The sequence below is a fragment of the Cinclus cinclus genome, chromosome 18 (genome assembly GCF_963662255.1).
Source record: "Cinclus cinclus chromosome 18, bCinCin1.1, whole genome shotgun sequence".
NCBI classification, from domain to species: Eukaryota; Metazoa; Chordata; class Aves; order Passeriformes; family Cinclidae; genus Cinclus; species Cinclus cinclus.
This window is the reverse complement of record NC_085063.1, coordinates 11,150,872-11,173,169: the sequence shown is the minus strand read 5'-3', so window position 1 is coordinate 11,173,169 and position 22,298 is coordinate 11,150,872. Positions and strand designations below refer to the sequence as shown.

Below are 22,298 nucleotides of genomic sequence, written 5' to 3'. Positions count from 1 at the left end.
GTACTATATGCAACAGGAAATAGAGCAGAAAAATGTCCACTAACAGGCTCTTCCCTTCTGTGATTTGGGTTAAACCTGCTCCCATTTTGGTTCCCTGGAGTGTCTGCTTAGTTCCTTGGTGTTTGTGCTCAAGCACAGCCACAGCTGAGCCAGGCTGGGGCTGGGTAGAAGTGCAAAATACTTTTGTTGGGTTGTTGTGGGTTTTTTCCACCTTTGCTGAGGGAAAATTTACATGACAGTTTGTTTGGAGCTGCACAGACACACACTGATAAAGACACTCAGCTGTGTCCTACATTACCTTCTTTAATTTGTGAGGTGGGAAGCCCACCCTGGCTCAAGGCTGGAGGTCCAGCAGTGTGTTCTGTTTTCACTTCTTTAAGCCTGGCTCCAGATGTGGATGTAGTGGGCTGGAGCCTGAGCTCCTTGATGTGAGCTGTGTGTTTGCACAGGCAGAGCTGACCTTCTGGAAATGGGCTCTTCAGCTATCAAACTGGTGAGTTAGCTGCTGTTACTGAAACCACAGGTGTGCAAGCAATGCTTGATTTTGGTATACCCTTCCTCACCCACAGATTTGCTAATGAAAATTGGATTCGTGGCTGTCTCCTTGGGTCTCTCCAGCCCCACATAAACCTGGACAAATGCTCCTGTGCAGCATGAGGGCACTTTCAGTGTCCCCAGGCCCTCTTTTAAGTGACTATACCAGTGTAAGTCCAATCAGTTTTCCTCAATACTAGCAGTGTAACAAGCAGTGAATCCTTGGGAGAGAAGACAAATGGAGCTGTGTCTGTTCCCTGACCTGCAGCTCCAGCAGTGTTGGTACCACACAGATCAATCCTGGCCGTGTCTGTAATAACTGGCCTGATTAAGCCATTAGCAGGAGCAGACAGTTTGGTGGGGAAAGTACAAAGAAAACTGTGTACAAACTTGGTAGTGATCTGGGCAAAGGTATCAAAGGAGATTCTGGGAGCCAGGGATCTGATATTGCCCTGCTCTGACACGTGCAGTGTGTCAGCCTCCTGTGTCAGGAGAGGAAGGAGTAGCAGAAGGTCATGCATGGGAGGAGTGTGGAGCAGCCCACAGCCCCCTCTCAATTCCTTTGCCTGACAAGCAAAGCCTCCTTCTCCCTTGGGAAATCACCTTCTCTCCCCAAATCGAGGCTGTTTGAGGGACACAGAATCCCACTGGGTTCACTCAGGCCCCTCCAAGGGTACAGCTGCTGTAGCAGAGATGCCAGCGTGCACTCAGCTACAAGGGCTCTATTATCTTCCCACTACTTCATTGTAGTCATAGACCTGTTAGGGAAAAAATGTATGCACATTGCTTTTTACTGTGCCAAGACACTTTGTGATGGTGCAGGGGGTGGTAATTTATTTGAACCTCACACTTTCTTTCAGGAATAGTCATGCTGTTGCAAGAACTTCTTTCAGCATTTGATCAGAAAATTAAATTTGTGTTTAAAGAGATAGTCGGAGTTGCTAGGACAACATATTAAGCTCCCTTCTTTTTTTCCTCAGCTCTGTATCCAAGGTTCATGGAACTCACTGTGCTGTACTCGCCTTGCAGTGCTGTTCTCAAGGTGCAGGAGGGAAGGGCTTTCAGAAACAGTGTCCAGAACATGTTTTTCCTCAAATAATCACATGAAGTGGTAACATCCCACTGGACAATCCCAGCCTGGCCTTGTCAAGCCTGCAGAGTTGGACAGAGAGGAGCAAACAGGCTCGTTCTTTGAATTTCATGGGAGTATTTGTGTGCACAGCACCAGGACTGAGACTACGATGGGGGAGCTTGCAGACAGCTTTTCCAGAAATGATTAATGTCCAGGAGACTCTGGGTATGGCTGAAAAATTTGGGCACTTTAAGGAGCCCGGGGTTTCAGTAATGTGTAAACAGCAGGGTTTGAGCGTTTTAGGGTCTTCCACATCTCAGTTGAAAAGTCACAATTTCAATGATTTCTCGTGAATTAAAGGGGAGCAAAATAGCTGAAACTACGTGGAATGTACTTTTCATGGCTTTTTGCCAAATCTTTGGCATTCAGCTCCCTTGTCAGGACTGACAGTGGTATTAAGTCTCTGCAGCCTTCAGGCTCAGATCTTTAAAGCTGCTCAAACATCCGTATGGCTTGTGTCCGGAACTTATGGATTCTTGTCTCTGTTATCTCCTGCAGATCCGTTCCGATAAGGACAAAGAGATCCATATCAGATACAGCATCACTGGAGTGGGAGCCGACCAGCCGCCCATGGAGGTGTTCAACATTGACCCTGTGTCTGGCAGGATGTACGTGACACGCCCGATGGACAGGGAGGAAAGAGCTTCCTACCATGTGAGCACCCAACATCCTGACCTGCAGCTGGGCTCACAGGCTCAAAGCAGAATTGCTGGGTTCAAGGAGGGACACGCTAAATCAGCCAAACCAATGCAAAGTGCTGGTTGGTGGCTGCTGAACGTGAGCCAGAGTGTGCCCACGTGGCCAGGAAGGCCAGTGGCACCTGGCCTGTATGAGAAGTAGTGTGGCCATCAGGACCAGGGCAGTGATTGCCCTCCTGTGCTGGGCACTGGTGAGGCCACTGCTCAAATCTGGGGTCAGTTTTGGGCCCCTCACCACAAGAACACTGAGCATGTCCAGGCGAGGGGGGCAGAGCTGGGGAAGTAGACAGAGAGAGGGTTTAAGAGGAGCAGCTGAAAGAGTTGAGGGGCTCAGCCTGGAGAAAAGGAGACTTAGGGGAGACCTCATCACTCTGTGACTACCTGGAAGAAGGTTGTAGCCACATGGGGTTGTCCCAGGTAACAAGTGAGAGAACAAGAGGAAATGGCCTCAACTTGTGTCAGGAGAGGTTCAGGTTGGATATCAGGAAATATTGCTCCACCAAAAGGGTTGTCCAGCCCTAACACGGGCTGCCCAGGGCAGTGGTGAAGTCACCATCCCTGGAGAGGTTTAAAAGCCATGTAGATGTGGCACTTGGGGACACGGTTGAGTGATGGGCTTGGCAGTGCTGGGGGAACAGTTGGACTTGATCTGAGAGGGCTTTTGCAACCTAAATAATTCTGTGATTTTATGAAAGTGGAGATAAACTGATACCTTTTTTGGACACAGAGTCATTTGTTTAAAATGGTGCAACTTCACACTGCTTGTTAAATCCATGCAGATTTATGTGTAGACTGAACCACCCAAAACCATGAGAAGCCAGTCACCACATTAGCATGTCTTGGGAAATTACTAATTTAAGAATCATTACTGCATCTAAACATGCAATAATTGCTATAGTCATTTTTCATTTTAATTCACCAGGAGATGTTCAGGCAGTATGATGGGGGTGTGTCAGATAGGTTTTTAAATACGCAGATAGGCTAATATTAAATATCAGGGAATTGATTAAGATTAATTACACTCAAAAGTGATGGTGCCTCATGCTATCCTAGTTCATAAAATGCTCTACCTGCAGAATGCTCACAGTGTAATTGGCTGCTGTGTTTTGATATAAATCCCAGCTCCTCCATTGCACAGTGTAATTGCACAGCAGATCCAGTCTCACAAACTGCTAAAAGAATAGGTTGCCCCTTGCATGATAGCCCTGCAAAATTTCAGACATTTTCTGCATCTGCGCTCTAGTTGTCTCCTGGAGTGGTTGTGAATGGTTGTTTCATGGATTGCTGTCAGCCTTAGCCCATCTCCTGGCATGGTAATGGCCCTTCCCAGGGATGCTGTAATGTCAGCGTGGCGCACGGGTCACTTCCACTGACACCACATCCCCAACTGCACCATCAGAGATGCACATTCTGTCAGCTTTATCAGGTATCCAGTTAACCATGTTGACACAGCTTCTGGGCTGGGGTGGAAGGATAAAGAAAATAGATTACCTCTGTAGTTGGGTGGAAAAAGAGATTTCCCCTGGGTAAAAGGAGATCTGAAGAAAAAATATTTTATCCTCTGTGAACAAGAACAATTATTTTGTTTGTTGTGCCTAGGAAAATATGAAGAGAGGTTGTTTTGGAGAAGAAATATTTGAGATAAAGTGTGTGTCATCTCAGCACTATTTATATTGTTTCAGCAGTGCCAGGTTATTATAACAGTCCAGTCAATAATAAAAAAGTTTAGGATTTTTGATGGAGCCGCTGTGATGTCTGCAATCAGACACTCACAGTCAAAAACATGAGATGAAACAGATTTTGTCCTCCATCACAGCAAACCCTGTGCCCCTTAAAAGTGAACTGAACCTACCAGTCACAGTGAATTCAGCAAATTGAATTCTTGCCTTGTCAAAGGTGACAGGATGAGTCTGCCTTGTACTTACTGCAGGATTTTCAGCCTTTTCTGTTCCTCACAGAAACCTTGAACTAGTGGCATCCATATGTAAATAAGCATATTCATACTCTGGAGGTTACAGGAAGATGTACTTTATAGAGAGAATAACTGATAAGTGTGTTATGAGACCTTATAGAGGAGTACTGAATGATAGAAAAACCTTTGTTAGGAGAACAGTAGAAGGTGATGGAGAGCACTTTAAGTTGTGTCTGTAAATGACCTTTAGATCCTTCAGCCTCAGTAGCAGTGGACTGATGATTTCTTGAACCATCAGTTGTTCATATAGTAACCCTTTACAAAGCCTTTATAAATACACCATAAACAAAGCTCCAAACACTGGAGCAGAAACTTACAGTAGGAATGAGGAGTGCTGGAAACCAGAAAAATTTTGGCTGGTTTCCAGAAAGAAGATAAAATCCAAGAAGATAAAATCCATAGTCTTGGGTAGTGGAGGGTTTGAAGAAGTCGATGAATTTATGCCACTTCACAGAGCCCAGTCTCTAACTGATAGAAAAGGCAACATGGAACCAGGTTTGAACTGAGTGCTGGAAGAACAGTGGCTGAGGTGTAGGTTTGGATGTGAACTGGAGAGCTTGGCCACCTCTAAACTTGTTTGACATCTGCTAGAGTTTCCTTTAGCATGAATTAGTAGCTTTGCTCTTCAGCTGGGGTGAAGAATGTCAGTGGAGCTGCAAGGCACCACTCCAGGTCCCTCTGACCCAGCAGGACATGGGCTGTGTGTCTGATGCAGCCTCATGCTCCAGCTGAAGGACACAGCTTCAGATTTTCTGCAGGCCCAAACAGAATCAAATCTTTTCATCATCTCTGTCACTCTGGAGTGTTGTCCTTGCTGCTTTTGTTCCCAGGTAATCTAAAAACTAATTATAAAAGAAAGAACAATAATTTGCAAGTGTTTGTGAGGCTACATATCAAGAGTTCTGTTTCATTAACTTCCACATTTTCAACACATATTTTCTTATGCATAATTATCTGTATTGCTTCAGGACTACCATTTTTAAAATACTAGAGTTCTAACACTCCCCACATTCAGCAAGCCATTTGTCTGATGAAACCTCCCTTGTTCCCTAAGGTGAAACAGATTTTTTTCTAATTAGATCAGGAGTTCTGCAGCAGAACTTCCCCTGTTTTTGTGATCATTCCTGAACTTTTAGGGAGGATCATTCCGAGCTTGAGGTATGCAGAGATGTATGTGCCTCTGGGTCTCACAGCCCCTGCCCAGATGCTGTGTGTGCTGGCATTCCCAGTGATTGCAAGTTCAGCTGTATTTTGGCCTCATCTGTTTTTGTCTGCACTCCAAACCAGAGCACAAACCCTCCAGGGGCCTCGCAGACATCCCAGACACAGAGTCAGCTGAAAATAGGAGAAAAAAGCAAAACGGGCTGTGCAGGCACTGAACTAACCCCATGTTGTGCTGTGGAACTGCAAAGGTGGCACTGAGTGATGTCCTGGGAGCCATCCCGTGTCATTTGTGCCATGGGACACAGCTATGGGACACACAGCCATGGGGCACATTCCCCACATTTCTCTGCCATCTCACTGTGCCAGGCGTGTGCTGCATCTCCCCTTGCAGTCAGCCCCTAAAATGTTCACTGCATGCCAAGAAAGTTTCAGCAGGTAGTGATATTTAATATGCATGAGTTCTCTTGGCCTTATTTAGCAGCACTCCCCAAGTCCCATTTGTGCTGCTAACAGAATCAGTGGCTCTCAATGTCTTTTCTGATCCAGACACCAGTTCCATATTAAGCTTCACCTAGGCCTGGCAAGTACAAGGGATAGAAAATTGGTAGCTTAGTTTTCCAAGACGTTTTTCAGGTTCTGTTTTCAAAAGACATCAACATAAACATGTCAGTAAGTAATCACTGCTTATGGTACTCAAGTAATATGCATTACAGGGAAACTTTGAAGCAAGTCCTAATCCAGTTCCAGACACGTGTGCACAGTCAGCATCAGATTAAAACACTCCCTCAGAAGTGGCTGGAGCAGAACAGGTGGGTTATAGACTGACAAGGGGTTTTTTTAAATGGAAAGGAGCAAAACTATTTTACTACAAATTAGGGGATACAAGAGCTAATTCCAGTATTTTGAGCCATGTTGAATAATGCCAGGCATTTGTGTCACAATGCTCTAAATTGAACTTTTAATCACAATTAAGAGCACACAAATTAGGCATGACATTGTATGCTTATTGCTTAAAGGCTCTGTCACTGATTGATAATGTATATTTGTATTAGTAGTATCAGTGCCTAAGTAATATTCATATTTAACACAATTCATTGTGTTGACTTTGACTAACTACCTTCAGATACCACCAGCCTCCAGTGTAATCAATAATCATGATACCAAATCATTTGTATGCCAACAGCTACATTTACACTGGAAACTGTCAGCAGGAAAACCTCAGAGACCTGTGGTAGCTGCTGCTGAATATGATAGCAATAATTGTCACACTTTTAAACAGTATCTGTTAAAGAATATCGAGCCAGCTCCTTGGCTGGCACAGCAGAGTGATGCATCAGCTAGAGATTAGTTACCTATGTGTATTAATTTTTCAGAATCCTGTGCAAGGTATTTCATTTGATTTTATAACTTCTTCACTCATATTACCTTCTCCCTCTTGGGGAAAACGTAAATATTTCAAACTAACTTTATAAATGCTTCTTAACTGTCTCTTCTGCAACCCACCAGCTCCCATTTGAATACTTGTGCATGCCCCATGTGTCCTGTGGCCCACGTGATGCTTACTGACCTTTCGCTGGTGTGTTTTCCAGCTCAGAAAGATGTGTGTGTCTGATGGAGCTTAACCATCATCTTTTGTTCCTTGCCCAGTGCTACAAAGCACTCCCATGCATCTGCTTTTCATCCCCTCCATCACTTGAACACCAAAATAGAGTTGGTAGAGGTGGCTTGGTCACAGGTGGCCATGGAGCACCACGTGGGCTCTGGCTGTGCCTCACAGAAATGAGCCCCATCTCAGCCATTGAAGAATGGCTCCAGAACAAAGTGTGTTGTCCGGCTTAAGGATGTCTCATGAATACCAAAAGTAGGGCAAGAGAACAAGGGAGAAGACAAATTAAGGAAGGGAGATCCAGCCAGTTTCCCAGCAGACAGACTGACCCCCTGGAGTCCTTCCTTCCTTGGCTCTCTCTGCTGAGGGTGGTCTCTAATTAGGAATTGTCTTTTAACAAGGAATGGATTTTAGCAGGAAGGGCTCCCATTGAGTTGAAATTCAACCCTCTGGCTCAGGTTGGCACTGACCACAGAGAAGCAGCATGTCATGGGACATACGGAGGCATTGGCACGTGAGAATTGTTCAGAGAGTAAGGGCGGAGGACATGAACGCAAACAAGCACAAAAGGAAAAAAGCAGAAATATTCACTGAAGCCAGTCCAGAAAAAGGAGCAGGAGAGAGGAGTGCCATCTGAGCCAGGGCACCAGCGACCTCACCAGTGTGCCCAGCACTGCCCTGCCTCCCATGGCTTAGCCCAGTGCTGGTGCTGGGCTCAGGGCACTTGAGCATGTCACCACAGGTTTGATGAGATTCCTGCAGTCTTGCTCATTGAATTTTTTTTTTGCCTTGAGTGCAGGCAATGACACGCTGATGGGTACATGTGCTCAGTGAGTGCAACAAGCAGATAGATGTGCATTGCTGAGAAATCCCTTACTCCTGGAGATTTCAAACAAAAGCTATCAAATGTAATTAAAAATTTGCAGGGGGAGAGTTAGATCTGAGGGGGGAGATATCAGCTTTGCTCTCTGCTTTATCTCTGAATGGAACCATTTCCGCTGCTGGAAATGCTGTAAGAGAGAGCCCAGTGCTGCCTCAGTTTGAAGATAATAACTTTAATTTTAGCTCTGAATTACTTTTTTTTCAAAGACAGTCTGACCTCTGACTGTAAAGCTATTGAATTGCTACATCTGACATGATGAAGGATAGCTCAACAGGTGGGACCCAAAGCAGTTCCTATGTAGGAAAGAAATGCAAATATTAAGAGCATTGCAAATCATGAAACACAAATGGTACACCCTTGTATTGAAAGCAAAGCTGGACTTCTTCAAGCTTCAAAGAAAGCGTGCTGCTTAATTTGTTTTCTAAAAAAAAAAAAAAAAAAAGTGTTTTTCTCCCAGCTCGTTTCACGTGGCAGTTTGTTCTCTTTGCTTGATTAAATGTTAATCCAGCCCATCCTAATGGTGTGCAGCTCCTTTTGTTGAGCTCTGGACTTCTGAGCACCATACATGAAGGGGAAAGTTGCATCAATCACCAGCACAGTGAGAGTGAAAGACAGGAACTAGGGCTAATGCAATTAGCACATTTATTTGTCATGCATCAGAGGAGCTGGAGACCTCCCTGCCATGTCAGCTCTGACTCCCAGCAGCAGCCTGATGGTGTAGGGAACTGCTGGGAGCGTCCTCCATCCCTCTGGATGGCGCAAGCTGTGTCCCCTGTCCTTCAGCCCCACTCTGCCAGCCAGCCCTGGCACAGGTTGCCCAGAGAAGCTGCGGCTGCCCCACCCCTGCAAGTGTTCAAGCTCAGGTTGGATGGAGCTTGGAGCAACCTGGCCTGGGGGAAGGTTCCTGCCCGTACAGAGGATTGGAACTGGATGAGCTTTAAGGTCTTCTGCAGCCCAGCCCATGGTGTGGTTCTGTGCCTCTGTGAAGCTGCTGTGCTCTGAAGCCTTGGCTCCTCATCCCACCAGCCCTGCGGGATGTCACGCAGCCATCCCGAGTGCCATCCCCAGTTCTCCTGGCAGGGTGGAGGCTCAGCAGTGCTCACGGGGGCTGAAATGAAGAGGGATGGTGGCCAGAATCTGCAGCACTCAGAGCCAGGCAGTGCCTCCCCACGTGCAGCTCTTCCCTGGTGTTGGAGTTCTCCCGAAGCCACACACCATTTAGAGTTGCCATCTGTTCCCTTTAATGAGAAAGCTATCCATTTTTTTCACCTGGTTACTGATTGTTCCAGACTATTGTGATTGCTTTGTTTTATTAATTACTCATTTTGACATGCTGTATCTGTCTCTTTTGTTCAGAAAACAGATGCTCTTGTTTCTGGGCATTATTACTGATGGTTATTGCTAATAAGATAAAGCTGCAGTTCCAGTTTAACTGAGGGCTTAACACTGTAGCTCTGGTTATTGAAATGCCTCAGCACTGGGTATTTTATTCAAGCCTGAGGAAATTGCATTCTTAGTGCCATGGGGGCTCCCATTATTTGAAGGAAAGGGACTTTTTAAATGTCTTTTGGTGCACAGAGCAATGGGGTTGGTAGCTGTTGCTGTTCCTGGAGACCATGATTAAACAAAGAATAAACATTACTAAGATCATCCTGAAATCTCTTCACTTACTAATCCCTAGTATCATGGGTGGAAGCACCGCAGGTTCCCATAAGAAACTTCTCACTCAAAGTAATTTCCGCATTTTATTTGGAACTAAGCAAAATTTGCTTTTCAAATTGCTAGACAAGTTTTAATATGTCTTAAAAATTAAAATAGAGTGGTCTGTGAGCTGTGAAGGGGATAGGATAGCATCACTACACCAGAGTTGAAGTGTTTCCACTGAGAATCACTCTTAAAATATTATTTCAGTATTATATTAAGCTCTGAAAAACTGTCTGTGAGTCGAGTGTAGATGGAAACCATGTCAGTGCTTTCTGCTGGAATTAGATACTGGCTCCATTCAATTTTGAGAAAGCATTTATGATGTAAAGTCAATCCTTGCAAAACAGTCTCTCATTCTGCCACAAATGCAGTTGCTGATCCTGTGCTTTCATTGTGCTCATTCCCAGCTCCGGGCTCACGCGGTGGATATGAATGGAAACAAGGTGGAGAATCCAATTGACCTTTACATCTATGTGATTGATATGAACGACAACAGGCCGGAGTTCATCAACCAAGTCTATAATGGATCTGTTGATGAAGGCTCTAAACCAGGTACAGTTGAATAAAAGTCTCCAGCTTTCACAGGTTTTCAGCCATCCATCTGGTGTGGTGGCTTGGGCTCTGCTGGGAGCACAGGGGATGGGGGAGAGGTTTGCTCCTGCTGGCTCTTGGTGGAAGACTGATGGAGGTGAGAGCTATCTGGTGTCTCTTCTTCTGGATGAGGAGAAAGTGCAGACTTGGGATGGAGGCAGCCTGGATCCTGGTGGTCCCTTCCTGGGAATGGAATTTGTAAAAGCAGCAGTTTTGTAATGTTCTGTAGCACCATTCTCATACATTCATTGCACACGTACAGGGCTGTACTTCTAATTACAGAGCACTGAAAGCACGCCTGGCAGTGGCCTTTCACTGACCCTGTGTCTCAAATGCTCAATATCCTCCTCCTGGATATTTAATTCAGTCATTTGCCAGCTCAATATCTGGCATCCAGTCAGACTCCAAAGAAGGCTCTGTCTCAAGAAATCACTTTCTTACTTGGGACTTGATGCAAACCTGCAGAAGTGGGAATATTCACATTGAAATTTCAGGCTCACCCTCTGTCCCCGCAGACTTTTCTAACAGAGGTTAAAATAGGGAAAAACCTGAAGTTAATTTCAGGAAATTTATGGGTGAAAAATCAATGAGGGTGTAAGCTGTATAGGGAAAAGTGATGATTTTTACATGAGCACATTTATATGCTTGGAAAAAACAGAGCTGTAAAGGTCTTTAATTTTCTATTTCCAACTCTACTGTTGATTTGTTATTTAAGTGTGGTGTAACCCTGCAGTTTCCAGTATGGGAGCAGACTTGATTTAGCTCATTGCTGAGTGTAACTAAAACTAATGTATCCGTTCTTTGAACATAAATTGTTCTGTGTCACCCGTACAATTGGAAGTCTCCCGAAATCAGGGGGAGCTTTTTCCTAGATTCTCTCCTTGGTTGTTTGCCAGCTGAGGGGTTAAATACCCCGTGACTTTGGTTTGTGTCAGCAAACATTTATCACAGTGGTTGTGCTGCCGGAGGTGTGACAGGGAAGTCTCAGGTGGGCACAGTTTTTAACAAGGTGATTCACAGCCGTGATTGATTGTCTTCCAGTGCTGTGAGGGACGGGCAGCCTTGGGGACACGTGGTGGGGACAGAATGTGACATTATTTCTGAGCTAAGAACAGGTACAGCTCCCTTTCTGTTCCTTTGCATGGTGATGTCCCAGCTTCAAAGTCCTGATGCTGGTCCTGCTTGGAGGAGGGAACGTGAGAAGTCCCTGAGCTGATGGCTCTGATGACATTTTCACAGAATTTTTCCAGCTTTCATTTGAAGGCCACTTTAGGGCATATGAAGGTTTAAAAATTGATACAACATTTCCATAGCAAATCAAATTTGTTACATCTTATTCGAGGACAGATCAATATTCAAAATGTTCCCAAATGTTTTAACTAGCTCTGTTCATCTGTCAAAGAAGCAGTAAATTGCATCCTCTTCTTGTCTGAAATCCAGATAAGCCTTTGAGCTATTAAATAGAACAGGATAATTTTGCCTACAAAATACTTGTGCCTCTGCTTCCAGCAGTGTTTCTTGGTATTCTTCATCCCAGGCTGGAGTGCTTGCCTTTAAGGCAGGAAGGTAGAAAGCAATCTGTTTTTATTCAAAAGCAATTACATTTGTCTTTGATGTATTTTTCGGGGTTTTTTTTTCTCTCCTGTTTAATCAGTATTCTTTTAAAGGTTTATATTAGTATTGAATTTCTCTTCCTTGCTTTTGTAGAACCTCCTAGGAATTTGGGTATCAGAGGCCCTCATTCCATGTGCTTGGCAAGAAACATGATCTTATGCCTTTGAGAAAGTGATAGAGAGGTCATGGAGTTAAAGGGAATATCTGCCTGCTCCTCCTTTGTCTCAGAATTATGTGTCCCTCTTTTGTGCAGAGACAGGTGTAGACAATGCATTTAGCTAAGGGTAGATCTTGCAAATATTTAGAAACTTTTTAGTTGCTCAGAATGCCTCAGAATATTGTAACAACTAAGGAGGTACCACACCAGCCATTGCAGGAGAAGAAATACGTGACCAGAATTCATGATTATTTCTGGCAGCAGTTGAGGAATGAGAGACACTGCATATTCTTTGAGGTAACAGCAAAATTTGTTCAGTACTGATTCAACAGTAAGTTAGATATGTATAGGCATCTGTAAAAATATATCTGCATATGTGTGAATATCCATGCTTCAAGCAAAGCAAGAAATCTTGTTATATGTTACATGAGTTCAGCATTCATTTTCCTCTTCTCAGTGCTGCTGAACTATGCCTGAGGACTGAAAATGCTTCCCTGGATATCCTGTGCAATTTTTATTTCTCACATCTTCCATATGCCCATTTATAATGGCCATGATTAAAAATGCACAATTACTTCATTATGACAGTATCTGCAATGTTCTTAATTTTGCACACTTCTGATGAGAAAGGTATTGGAGTATCCCAAATAAATGCTGACCTGAGGGCAGCTAGAATGAGCAGCCAATGGCTGTTTGAAGTCAGTCGGAATTTTGCCCAGATTTAATAATAATAAAAAAAAAAACCCACTCCAGATAAAAAAGGACATATGGAGCTCGAGCTCTACCCATGGAAATTTTGCAGAACAAGACCATCAAAAATGAGCTGTTGAGCAGAGGCTGAGCAGGGCTCAGTGACCTTGAACTGCTGGGAAAACCCCGGGAAGGCTTCAGCAGGATCAGTGGAGCAGATCCCGTTCCAGTGAGCAGGAAAGGGCCCTGTGGTGCTGTCCCAGCCCTCGGGGGTCCAGGCTGGAGCAGAGGCAGGGCTGCCCTGGCAGGATGCTGCCCTGCCAAGCACAGCCTGGTCCCCACTTGGGGCTGGGATGTGGTGACCTGGAACAGAGCGTGGGGCTCTGTTCTGAGCTGAGCAGGGAGCTGCAGGCTGTGCCAGACCAGGACAAGGGCAGGGCGTGGAGGTGGCCAAGTAAGATGTGACCTACTGACTCAAGAGTGAACAAACCAAAAGAGGGTGGAGTGAATGGAGCCAACCAAGGAAAGGGGAATGCAGAAAGAGGCATGTTCCAGCCTGCAGCACCATGACACGCTGCTGGGCACTCAGCCTCACACAGAAACGAGTTTGCTTTAGCCTGGAATACAAATAAACAAAATTGTCCAAGAGCTGGAAAAATTGGCAGTGATGTGAAGAGACTCATTAGACGGTCTGATGGGGTTTAAGTGAGGGGGCTTCCCAGCCTGCAGAGCACTCAGCCTGGGTTCCCAAGGAGTGTGCTCTCTGCAAGTCACCTTGAAGCAACCCTTGGCAGGAATAGAAATCATCAAGTATTATTAAATGTAATAGGTTGTTGTTGCTGGTTAAGATTATAATAACTTAATTGAAATGGTGTCTTGAGCCGTAGCATAGTGTTCTTGAAATCAGGAGCTCACTCTTGGTGAAGTTCTCTGTAGGAGAACTGACCCCTGGACATCCTCAGATGTGCTGGCTCTTAAACTGAATTGCATCTCTTTCCTTTACTGGTACTCTCTGGAAAACCAGTTTAATGCATGTCTAGCTTATGTAGCCTCAGGTCAGGTAGCTGGGCAATTTAAATGTGAAAGCAGGCCCTTCCAAAAATGCAGAACAGGAGTAGTGATGCAGGATTTTCTTTTCCGCAGGACCATCCTTCTTCCTCACGCTCCCCCTCCACGAGTTGTTTTGATATAACGTGCCACTGTTTGAAAGTGTATCTTAAAAAGACCATGTTTTACTCATGTTGAATAATGTTCTGCCTCTTTGAACTTTGCCTCTGTGCGAAGAACACAGCCAAGTTTTAAAAATGCAGCTGGAAGCTGGAGCTGAAATTCCCCTGCTCCCTCTGGCAGCCTTAATCAGCAGAGCTCTCCCGGAGCGGCGCGATGCCTTTCAAGCGCTGACACAGCAGGATGGGTGTTGAGCTGCCTGCCCTGCAAGGGTTCTGCTGCCTTCTCTGTGCCCACATCTCCGAGTTGCATCACACCAGCTCCTTCCAGGAGGAAGGAACTGGGGCTTGGAGGGGGATTTTCCTCTCTGTACAGCACCAGTTGTTGCCTGCCGTGAGCACAGCCCCTGAACTTGTACTGCTGGGTGTGCAGTGTTCTTGGGGATGGCTCTTTCTGGAGAAACTCTTACAGTTCCAAAAAAAACCCCACTCAATAAGATGGCATGAAAATGCTTAAATATGAAAGAAGAAAGGGAATTTAATTACAAAACAATAGTGTGATGGAGAAGGATTATTTCCATCTCTGCAGAAGCTTAGTTTTGCTATAACCACCACAAACCTTTCCTCCTGGAAGGATGTGGATGTCTTACTTAAGTGAAGCGTTCAGTTCTGAAAAGGTCAGTGTGAAATGCTCTGCAGCATTTGAGTGCTTTGCTCTGGGTTGTATCTATTTTGTTTTAACAGAAAGATTGTCAAAAATTAACTCATCTCTCCAAAACAATTTGTTCCTGTCAGACTGGCCTTTTCCATTCCCATTCATCCTTTCCACTTCACTAACTCTGGATACATCTTGGTCCCTTTCAAGTCAATAGCACAAGTCCAAGTGACTTATTTTAAACTCTATCCAGCCCCTTCATTCTCCTGGAGTTCAGCAGGATAGTTTACTCCTACCACCCTTCTTGGGAGTGGTGTGAAAGAATGCTGAATACAGAGAGTCCTCCAAAATAGAGGAATATTAATATTTCTTACATGAGAAATGTTGTAATTTAAAATTTCTCCATCTCCTCCTGAGTCCATGGAACTCTGATAGAATAATTGTTGATAACATGCCACGTGAAAAATGAAATAGCTGGGAGCCAAATCTATATGTGGCAAATTGAGTTAAAGAAATCTCATAAAAAATAAGCAGTATATACAAAAACCCAAGGATTTTAAAAGCCGATTATTCGACTAGTGTCCCAGTTTGTTTATTTTATTTCTATGCCAGCAGAGATTCCCTCAGAGATTAACACCATGGACTAATGCACAGATGGGGCCAGAAACTCGAAAGTCATCTGAATATTAAGAATTTAAATCTTTAGCCTCAGTGATTTGAACAGAAAGCCAATTATGAGGCTGAATTAGTTTTCAAATTAAACTGCAATTTAAGGCTTGTGAAATTAATCTTTTAAGGCATATAGTTGCATTCATATATATATTCATGGGGAGAATTTGGATTCTGCAGTTCTGGCTTGTTCTTCTTCTCCAACCTGACAGTGCAATTCATGAGGAGATGCCTGGTGTGCCTGGTTGTTTGTTCAGTGAAGGAACAGAGCAGGTGTTGCTGGGTGGCAGGGCTGAGATCTGAAGAGAAGATGCTTCATTTTAAAAAATTAATAGGACACGGAGTGAAACCCTCTTCCTGCCACTGCAACTCATTCCAAAAATGCCATAGTGCTGCTCATAGTCAAAACATTCAATATGTTTCTTTCCAGCTTGGAGGTAAGTTGATTTTGGAACCCTTCATTTACAAAGGCCCCAGTTCCAGAGAGCACCATGAACAGGTTCATGGGTGGGGCTGCCACACGTACTGGTTTCTAGCACTGGAAACTAAAAACCATGCAAATGCTGAATGTTTCAGAGAGATCATGCACAGGTAAAATATTCCAGAGGGTAAGAGTGAGACTCCATGGATTCTTCCCTTCATCCCAGAGGTATTCACAGGTTGGGTGCATTACTTCTGGATCCATCCCAAGCTTGAATATATTCATCCATGGTAGTGCCATCTTCTGCACCCTTGGCATGTGCTGCTCTTATCCTTGCACTTTATATACTATTAAAAATGGCTTTGTCCAACCTGATTCCATTCTCATGCACATTACACACAGACTTAGGATACACAATATTCTTTTTCAAGTTCTTTTGCTCAGCCAAGCACAATTTTAAGATAAGAAATTGTTTTTCTGCAGACTCATGTGGTAGTGCTTTCCATTTTCTTTCGAGGTGAGTGGTTATGAAATCTGTGCTCTTAATTTCCTTTTCAGAAGCATCCAGTCCCAAGAGCAAGGAAGTGAATTTCAGGACTGTAAGTGAGAAAAGAATGCAAATCCCAAGACTAATGGGTTTTCCCTCAAAAAAAAAAAAAAAAAAAAAGCCAAGTTGATATAAAGGAAAAAATGTGGAAATGATGGTCTGACACCAGTGTAGGAGGGAGTTACAACTGAACACTGTAATAGCCTACACTCTGCTTCCTTTTAACCAGCAGTTACAAATAGCATAGTATGATACATATAATAACATTTCTATTATATTACACCACTTTGTCTCATATTGCATTCTAGTATCAAAATTCAGGGATTTGATTGAAGCCTTGTGGAGGAGGTGTTCAGTGTCAGGTTGTGTGCAGCCGGGGCTGCATGATTTCTGGAGTCACACATGTCACCAGTGCAGCACGAAACCTGGCTGTTCAGCACAGTTCAGTGGGGGTGTTCAGGATTCCTTGTCCTAAGTAGTTCATGCTTTCCCCTTTCTTTAAATTAGCCCTGGAAATGGAGAGGCTGCACGTCCAGGAATTCAGCAGAGCTGAACCTCATGAATTTATGCAGCCAGAACCATTTGCTCAGAGGCTGGGTGTGCCTTGGCCCATCCTGACATTTGACTGGTGGGATTTCCCTGGGGTAAGGGGGTCTCAGTGGGCTGCAGGCTGCTGGAGGGGAGTGATCTTCCAATCTGGCAAGGGCCATGTGTGTGCTGCAGTCAGTGCTTCTGCTCCTTGGCTCTCTGGAGGTATTTATTCCATTTTTAACAATAAGGAGGTCTTATTTCCGTTCAGGGTGACAGCAGCCTCTTCAGCTCTCTCTGTTGTCTCTCCAGACCTGCTTGCTCTCTTTATTCTCATTAGGTTGGCTCTTGCCCTGTCTGAAGCTGAGAATCCAATGTCTCTGCTAATTAGGAAGTGGCATTCGTTATGAATTAGGTTAGCTGCTTGAAAGGTCAAAATTTGCCAATGATTACAAAAATTATGGTGAAGTAGAATGACAGTAGCTATCAGTTACAACGGAAAGAATATCATTCGGAAGGAAAGTGCTGCTTCTATTTCGTTCTTTTATCCAGAGCATGTGGGATGCAATTTAATTGAAGTATATTTGCAATTTATTACACCTACAGTACTTGCACTTATTTCTGTCATCTTAATGTCTTCTTGTTCATGTTCCTGTTCACCTCTGTGACTCTACTCAGCACTGTTGCTGGGTCAGCTACCCAATTTCATTTGAAATCCTTAACAATGAGTGTGTGAAATTGTTTCACATCACCCATTGAATGCATTTAATTTTTTTGACTTGAGGATGCAGGTTTGTTAGATGAAATGCTTTAGTCTTTAACACTACAGTAAATTCTGTTGTTCTTTGAGGACTTTTTCAGGATCCCATCATACTTGTCATTGGAACTCAGTTTTGATGCCTTTGCTTTTCTTGTGTGTCTTTCTGTCCCTGAGACCTCCTTTCAATGAATGAAATCACCTAAAGGGTCAAATGTGCCTGTTAGGAGGAGGATCATGAGATTCTCATCCTCTCTGGGGAAGGAAACTAACATCAGGAAGCTCTTCTGAGTGAAAAATTTTGGTTTCAGGAAATGTAAATTTTACACTGTTCTTCAGTATTTAATCTTCCCACAACTCTTAGTGTCCTCTCTATCTCGCATCAGATGCAGAGGATTCACTGAGTGAGCTTTATAGTTTGGGGGGAAAAAATGAGTAAAGGGAAGTTTCCATTAGTACAAAGCCATTATTAACTTGGGTTAATGAAGATCTAATGTAATATGGCTATCACCACATGTCTGCACATAATGATTCCATCCTTTTCTATGGGGGAATGATTAAATTAAGTATCTTGTAGGTCAAAATTAGACTGAGAAGGTTAACCAACCTTTAATGGTTCTGCAGCCATTTACCATCCATTTAAAAACATAAACTGTAAGATAAAGCTGGATAGAGAAACAGCATTATCTGTAAAAAGTAGGTGAAGTTTTAGTATTTTCTGTTTATATCATAGGAGAAGACCAAGAGGATTATGTCTTTTTGCAGTGACATGTGGGATAGAGGGCAAAGTGAAAGGAGTTTTTATATTTTGTTGGCTTCCTGGTAAGTGCCCATTAGCTCTTTATTTTAACATGCATTAAATCTAACTAATGGATATCAAACCAATTTAGAAAAATGGCAATTATAAAGCAATTGTAACAAAGACTTCCGGAGCACAGCTGTGCCAAAATATTGTTTGTGTGCCTTAAACTTCTGAAAGCTCCATCTTTATGGAGAAATGAAGTTGCATAGATGGGAGAGCAGAGATTGCAGACAACGTGAGAGGAATTAGCAGCCCTCAGCATGCTTTGGGATTGTCTGAGCTACAAAGAACTGAGCTGATTCTCAGATTCCAGAGTGATTTGAGGGGATATTTATTTATGACTGTGCTTATCTGCTTACACATGCTCAGGGCAGCTATCTCTCTTGTTTTGCTTTTCTTTTTCCTTGACGTGTACAGATGGAACGAGATATGGTGAATCTAGCAAAAAACTCTTTGCAGTGTCTTACAAGGAGATGCAATTAATTTTAAAATTGACAAACAAAACTGGATTAACAGATATAAATTATCTCCCTTTGCTTCCATTCCTCCAGGTTCTGTAAGGCATGTTTTTGCCTATCCTGTAGAAACTTTAATTAATCCAATGGGAATATTTTCCATAAGGGTTGCTTTCAAGCATTTCTCTCATGTGTCTTATCCATGGTTAGAAACAAAACCATCTCATTTGATAAAATAACATCTGGGAGGTTACTGTCTCTGGGAAATCAAAGGGAATGCATTGGGAAGTTACAGATTCTGGAGGTCTTGCCTTTTATTGATAGATCTCCTTCATCGTGCCATCCATTAATTTTAAGTCAGGTGATATATGAACTCTGCACATTAGTTAATGAAAGCTAATGCACAGTAATCTTGTCATCACTAGCTGTGCATGGTAATTCAATCTGCTGCTCAGAAGAGCTGTTCAACATGAGCAGCAAATTTGATTTAATATTGACATGATGTACTAGGTTTGGTATTTTATTTAACATACCATGTGCTTTATTTGATGAAAAATGGTTTTCTTTTAACAGGTTACATACCTGAGTTAGGCCAGGTGTGTAGTTTAATGCAGTTATATCAGATATATATCTGTTATATCTGCACTGGGTATTCCTCTTGTGATACACTGCACAGGCTGGGGCAAATTTCTGAGTTTGGGCACTTTATGCATTCATTTAATGTTGTCAGTGTGCTTGAGACCAAGCGCTGCAGAGCAGAAAAATAAAGGTGATGCTTTTCTCAGGCACTGAAAGCATAAAGTCCCTCTTGCCCTATTTACATTTGTTCAACCTACTCTTGTAGCTTCATCACCACCAGCAGGATCTGATGCAAAATTGGCAGAGCACAGAGTACAGGGGTCTTGAATGTGACTTGTAGTTTTCTCGTTGTGTCTGGTCTGTAGTAACTGCTCCTAGTCTGTTTGGGTGGGATGTAGGGCTGTAAATATGGTGGTGTTAATACTTCGATTTCCACACACATCCTGTGGGCCAGATTGGGCAGTCAGTGCTTTGTCACTTAAAACCAAACAATACCAGCTTCAACCCTCAAGTGTGTTAGAGCTGTGCTCTCTGCCACTGTATATTTGCCTAATTTGTGTAGTATTAGGGGCTGGATAGAGGGATATATTGCCTTTATTTTAATATAAAGTACGTGAAGATGTATCACCATGCAAAGGACATAGAAGCATGACATTATTTACTTTTATTGCAGGTAAATCATCACCAACCATCTGAGTATAGTGCAAGAGTTTATACAGCACCCAGAGGATGTCAGGCACTTTATCTGTGTATATCCACATCGCTCTGTTGAATACTCTTGTGCACAGATCTATGTTTGTGTCATTCTCTGCAGCTCACAGGTGTCTGGAGGATACATCTTGCTTAAAGACAGGCTAAATGCAAAGCAAACCAAGTGGAACATAGGGAGTGGTGCAGGTCACACCAGCTGATCCCTCGGGAGCCATCCCTAAGGATGGTGCCCTCAGCACGGGGAGCAGGAGATGCTGTCGGTCAACACTGCCAGGTGGGAAAAGTGTGTACACAGGAAAGGGAGGGAAACACCAGCCACTGTCCAGACTGTGGACAGGGAAAAGCAATTTGCAGCCAGTTTAGAGCAGACTGTGGTCAGACAGGCAGCCCCAGGGAGAGCCAGGAAGGAAGCAGCTCCATCATGTGCTGCAGCCACACAGGGCCCTTTGCAGAGGGCGTTTTATTAAGTTACAAGATAGTAATTAATGCCAAGTTCCTCTCTTTATTTTCTCTGTGGTTGGGTTTCATAATCGAAATTAAAGATAGGAGATAGGGAAGCAGAGTGCCTCTTGAAATACAGCTCCCTGGTGCTCGGTTCATGACTTTAGAGACATTTGTCCAGCCCCAACTCCCTTTATGGAAGTGTAGGTCAAATGCTGTTGAAATAGTCCTTTTTCTCTAGAGCAGATGTGCTCATCCAGTGCTACGCTGCAGGAAAGAAGAAAAAGGGTCAGAGAAAGAGTGAAGGAGACCTTCCATGCTCTCCATCCACATACAGCTGCTGTCCCCTCACCCCCTCCCACCACAACTGCAGCCTGTCAGGTTCCCCTGCCAAGTTGGGAACCATTTCACACGTGTACTGGGTAATTTTGGAATCCACAGTGCAGTCTGAGACATCCCACATGAGGATGGACCACAATTGTGGGGTGCCCTTGTCTGAACCTGGAACTCCAAATGACTTCCAGAGCTGTTTTTTGAGCTGGAAGTGCATCATGAAATGCCACCTGTTTTTCGGAATGCATCCTAATACATCCTAAGACTGCCTGTGTCCTAAAATAGAATCTGTTTTCCTCTTCCGCTTCTGTTTTCATTAGCCCCAGGTTTTGACACTCTGTTGAAAGATATTTTCAGTATTGAATGCATTAAGATAACATAAATTCCAAATGAAACATCTCATTCAGCGTATTTCCTATTTAAATTTCTCCTGTACATTTTTTCCCTGTAGTTATCTAAGGCTTGGTTTCATTATTTGTATCAGCTGTCTCATGATAACTGGTTTTGCAAAAGAGCAAAAAAACGAATGCTTGTAGAGAAAATAGAGAAAATTTGTTGCTTGCACAGCCTTGTTTCAATTCAGTGTTCCTTCCGTCTTCTGAAGTTTATTGATCCGGAGAATGTTAAAGTTGTTGAATAGTTTGTTTTCATTTCACAAATGCGAATCAGGATTATTGCAGAAAAACAGGAATGTATTCATCATTAAGATTTGCTTTACACATTCATTTATTTTTTTAATCTATAATTCCTATTGAACTAAGGAAACTCACAGGAATATATGTATCACTACCGAGAACAAAAAGAGCCTGATTGAGGCAGATGGAAGATCAGCAAATTACTTCACACAAGTGCAAAAATACAAACTTCTTGCTAATACTGAGAAACACTTGTTTCCCAGAGTTGGGAAAGATACTGGGGGGATTTCCTACGTGCTGAGTAGCTTGAAGACACTGGCCAAGGTACAAAATGCTGCAGCCATTTCTAGATCTGCCCATTTAGAGCATGGGGTTTTCAAGTCCTTTGCAAAGAGATACAAACACTCCAGCTCTCTGGTCCTCCTGAACTGGGAGTGTTGTAGCTGCCAGTGTGACCAGGCTGGGGACCTGGGTGTGCCAGAGGAGACACAGCATGATGCTGATGCAGCCACATGTCCTCAAGTTTGCCCATGGCTCACGTCTAACCCAGAGACCAGAACAAACTCAGCTCTGTTTGTAAAGCCGTGTGTGGCTCCATCTCAACTCAGATCAGGTTCTTGCTGGGGCCGCTTTGCATCTCTCCAGCACTGCAGGCTCATGAGGTGGTCCATGTGCTCAGAATTCCCAAAAGCGTGCTGTTTGAGGGGCACCTTCCCTCTTTTCATGGATGCTCTTGGGTTTGGTGATCACAAAACACGGTCGTGTCTGGTTTTGCTGTCTCTTTGCCTCCCATTCCTCCTCTCGGGTCTCATACCATTATATTCATCCACTGTTGCAGATTGCCTTGTGTGAGC

The 22,298-nt window shown here is 43.7% G+C and overlaps 1 protein-coding gene across 1 annotated transcript in view; it reads left to right on the top strand.

The window, feature by feature from the left end:
* Nucleotides 1–22,298, top strand: part of CDH4 (cadherin 4) — a 414,578-nt gene that overhangs the window by 316,464 nt on the left and 75,816 nt on the right. The window contains exons 5-6 of the mRNA XM_062505318.1: nucleotides 2,165–2,320; nucleotides 10,101–10,245. Coding sequence (XP_062361302.1) covers nucleotides 2,165–2,320; nucleotides 10,101–10,245 — 301 coding nt within the window. The remainder of the gene's footprint in view (nucleotides 1–2,164; nucleotides 2,321–10,100; nucleotides 10,246–22,298) is intronic.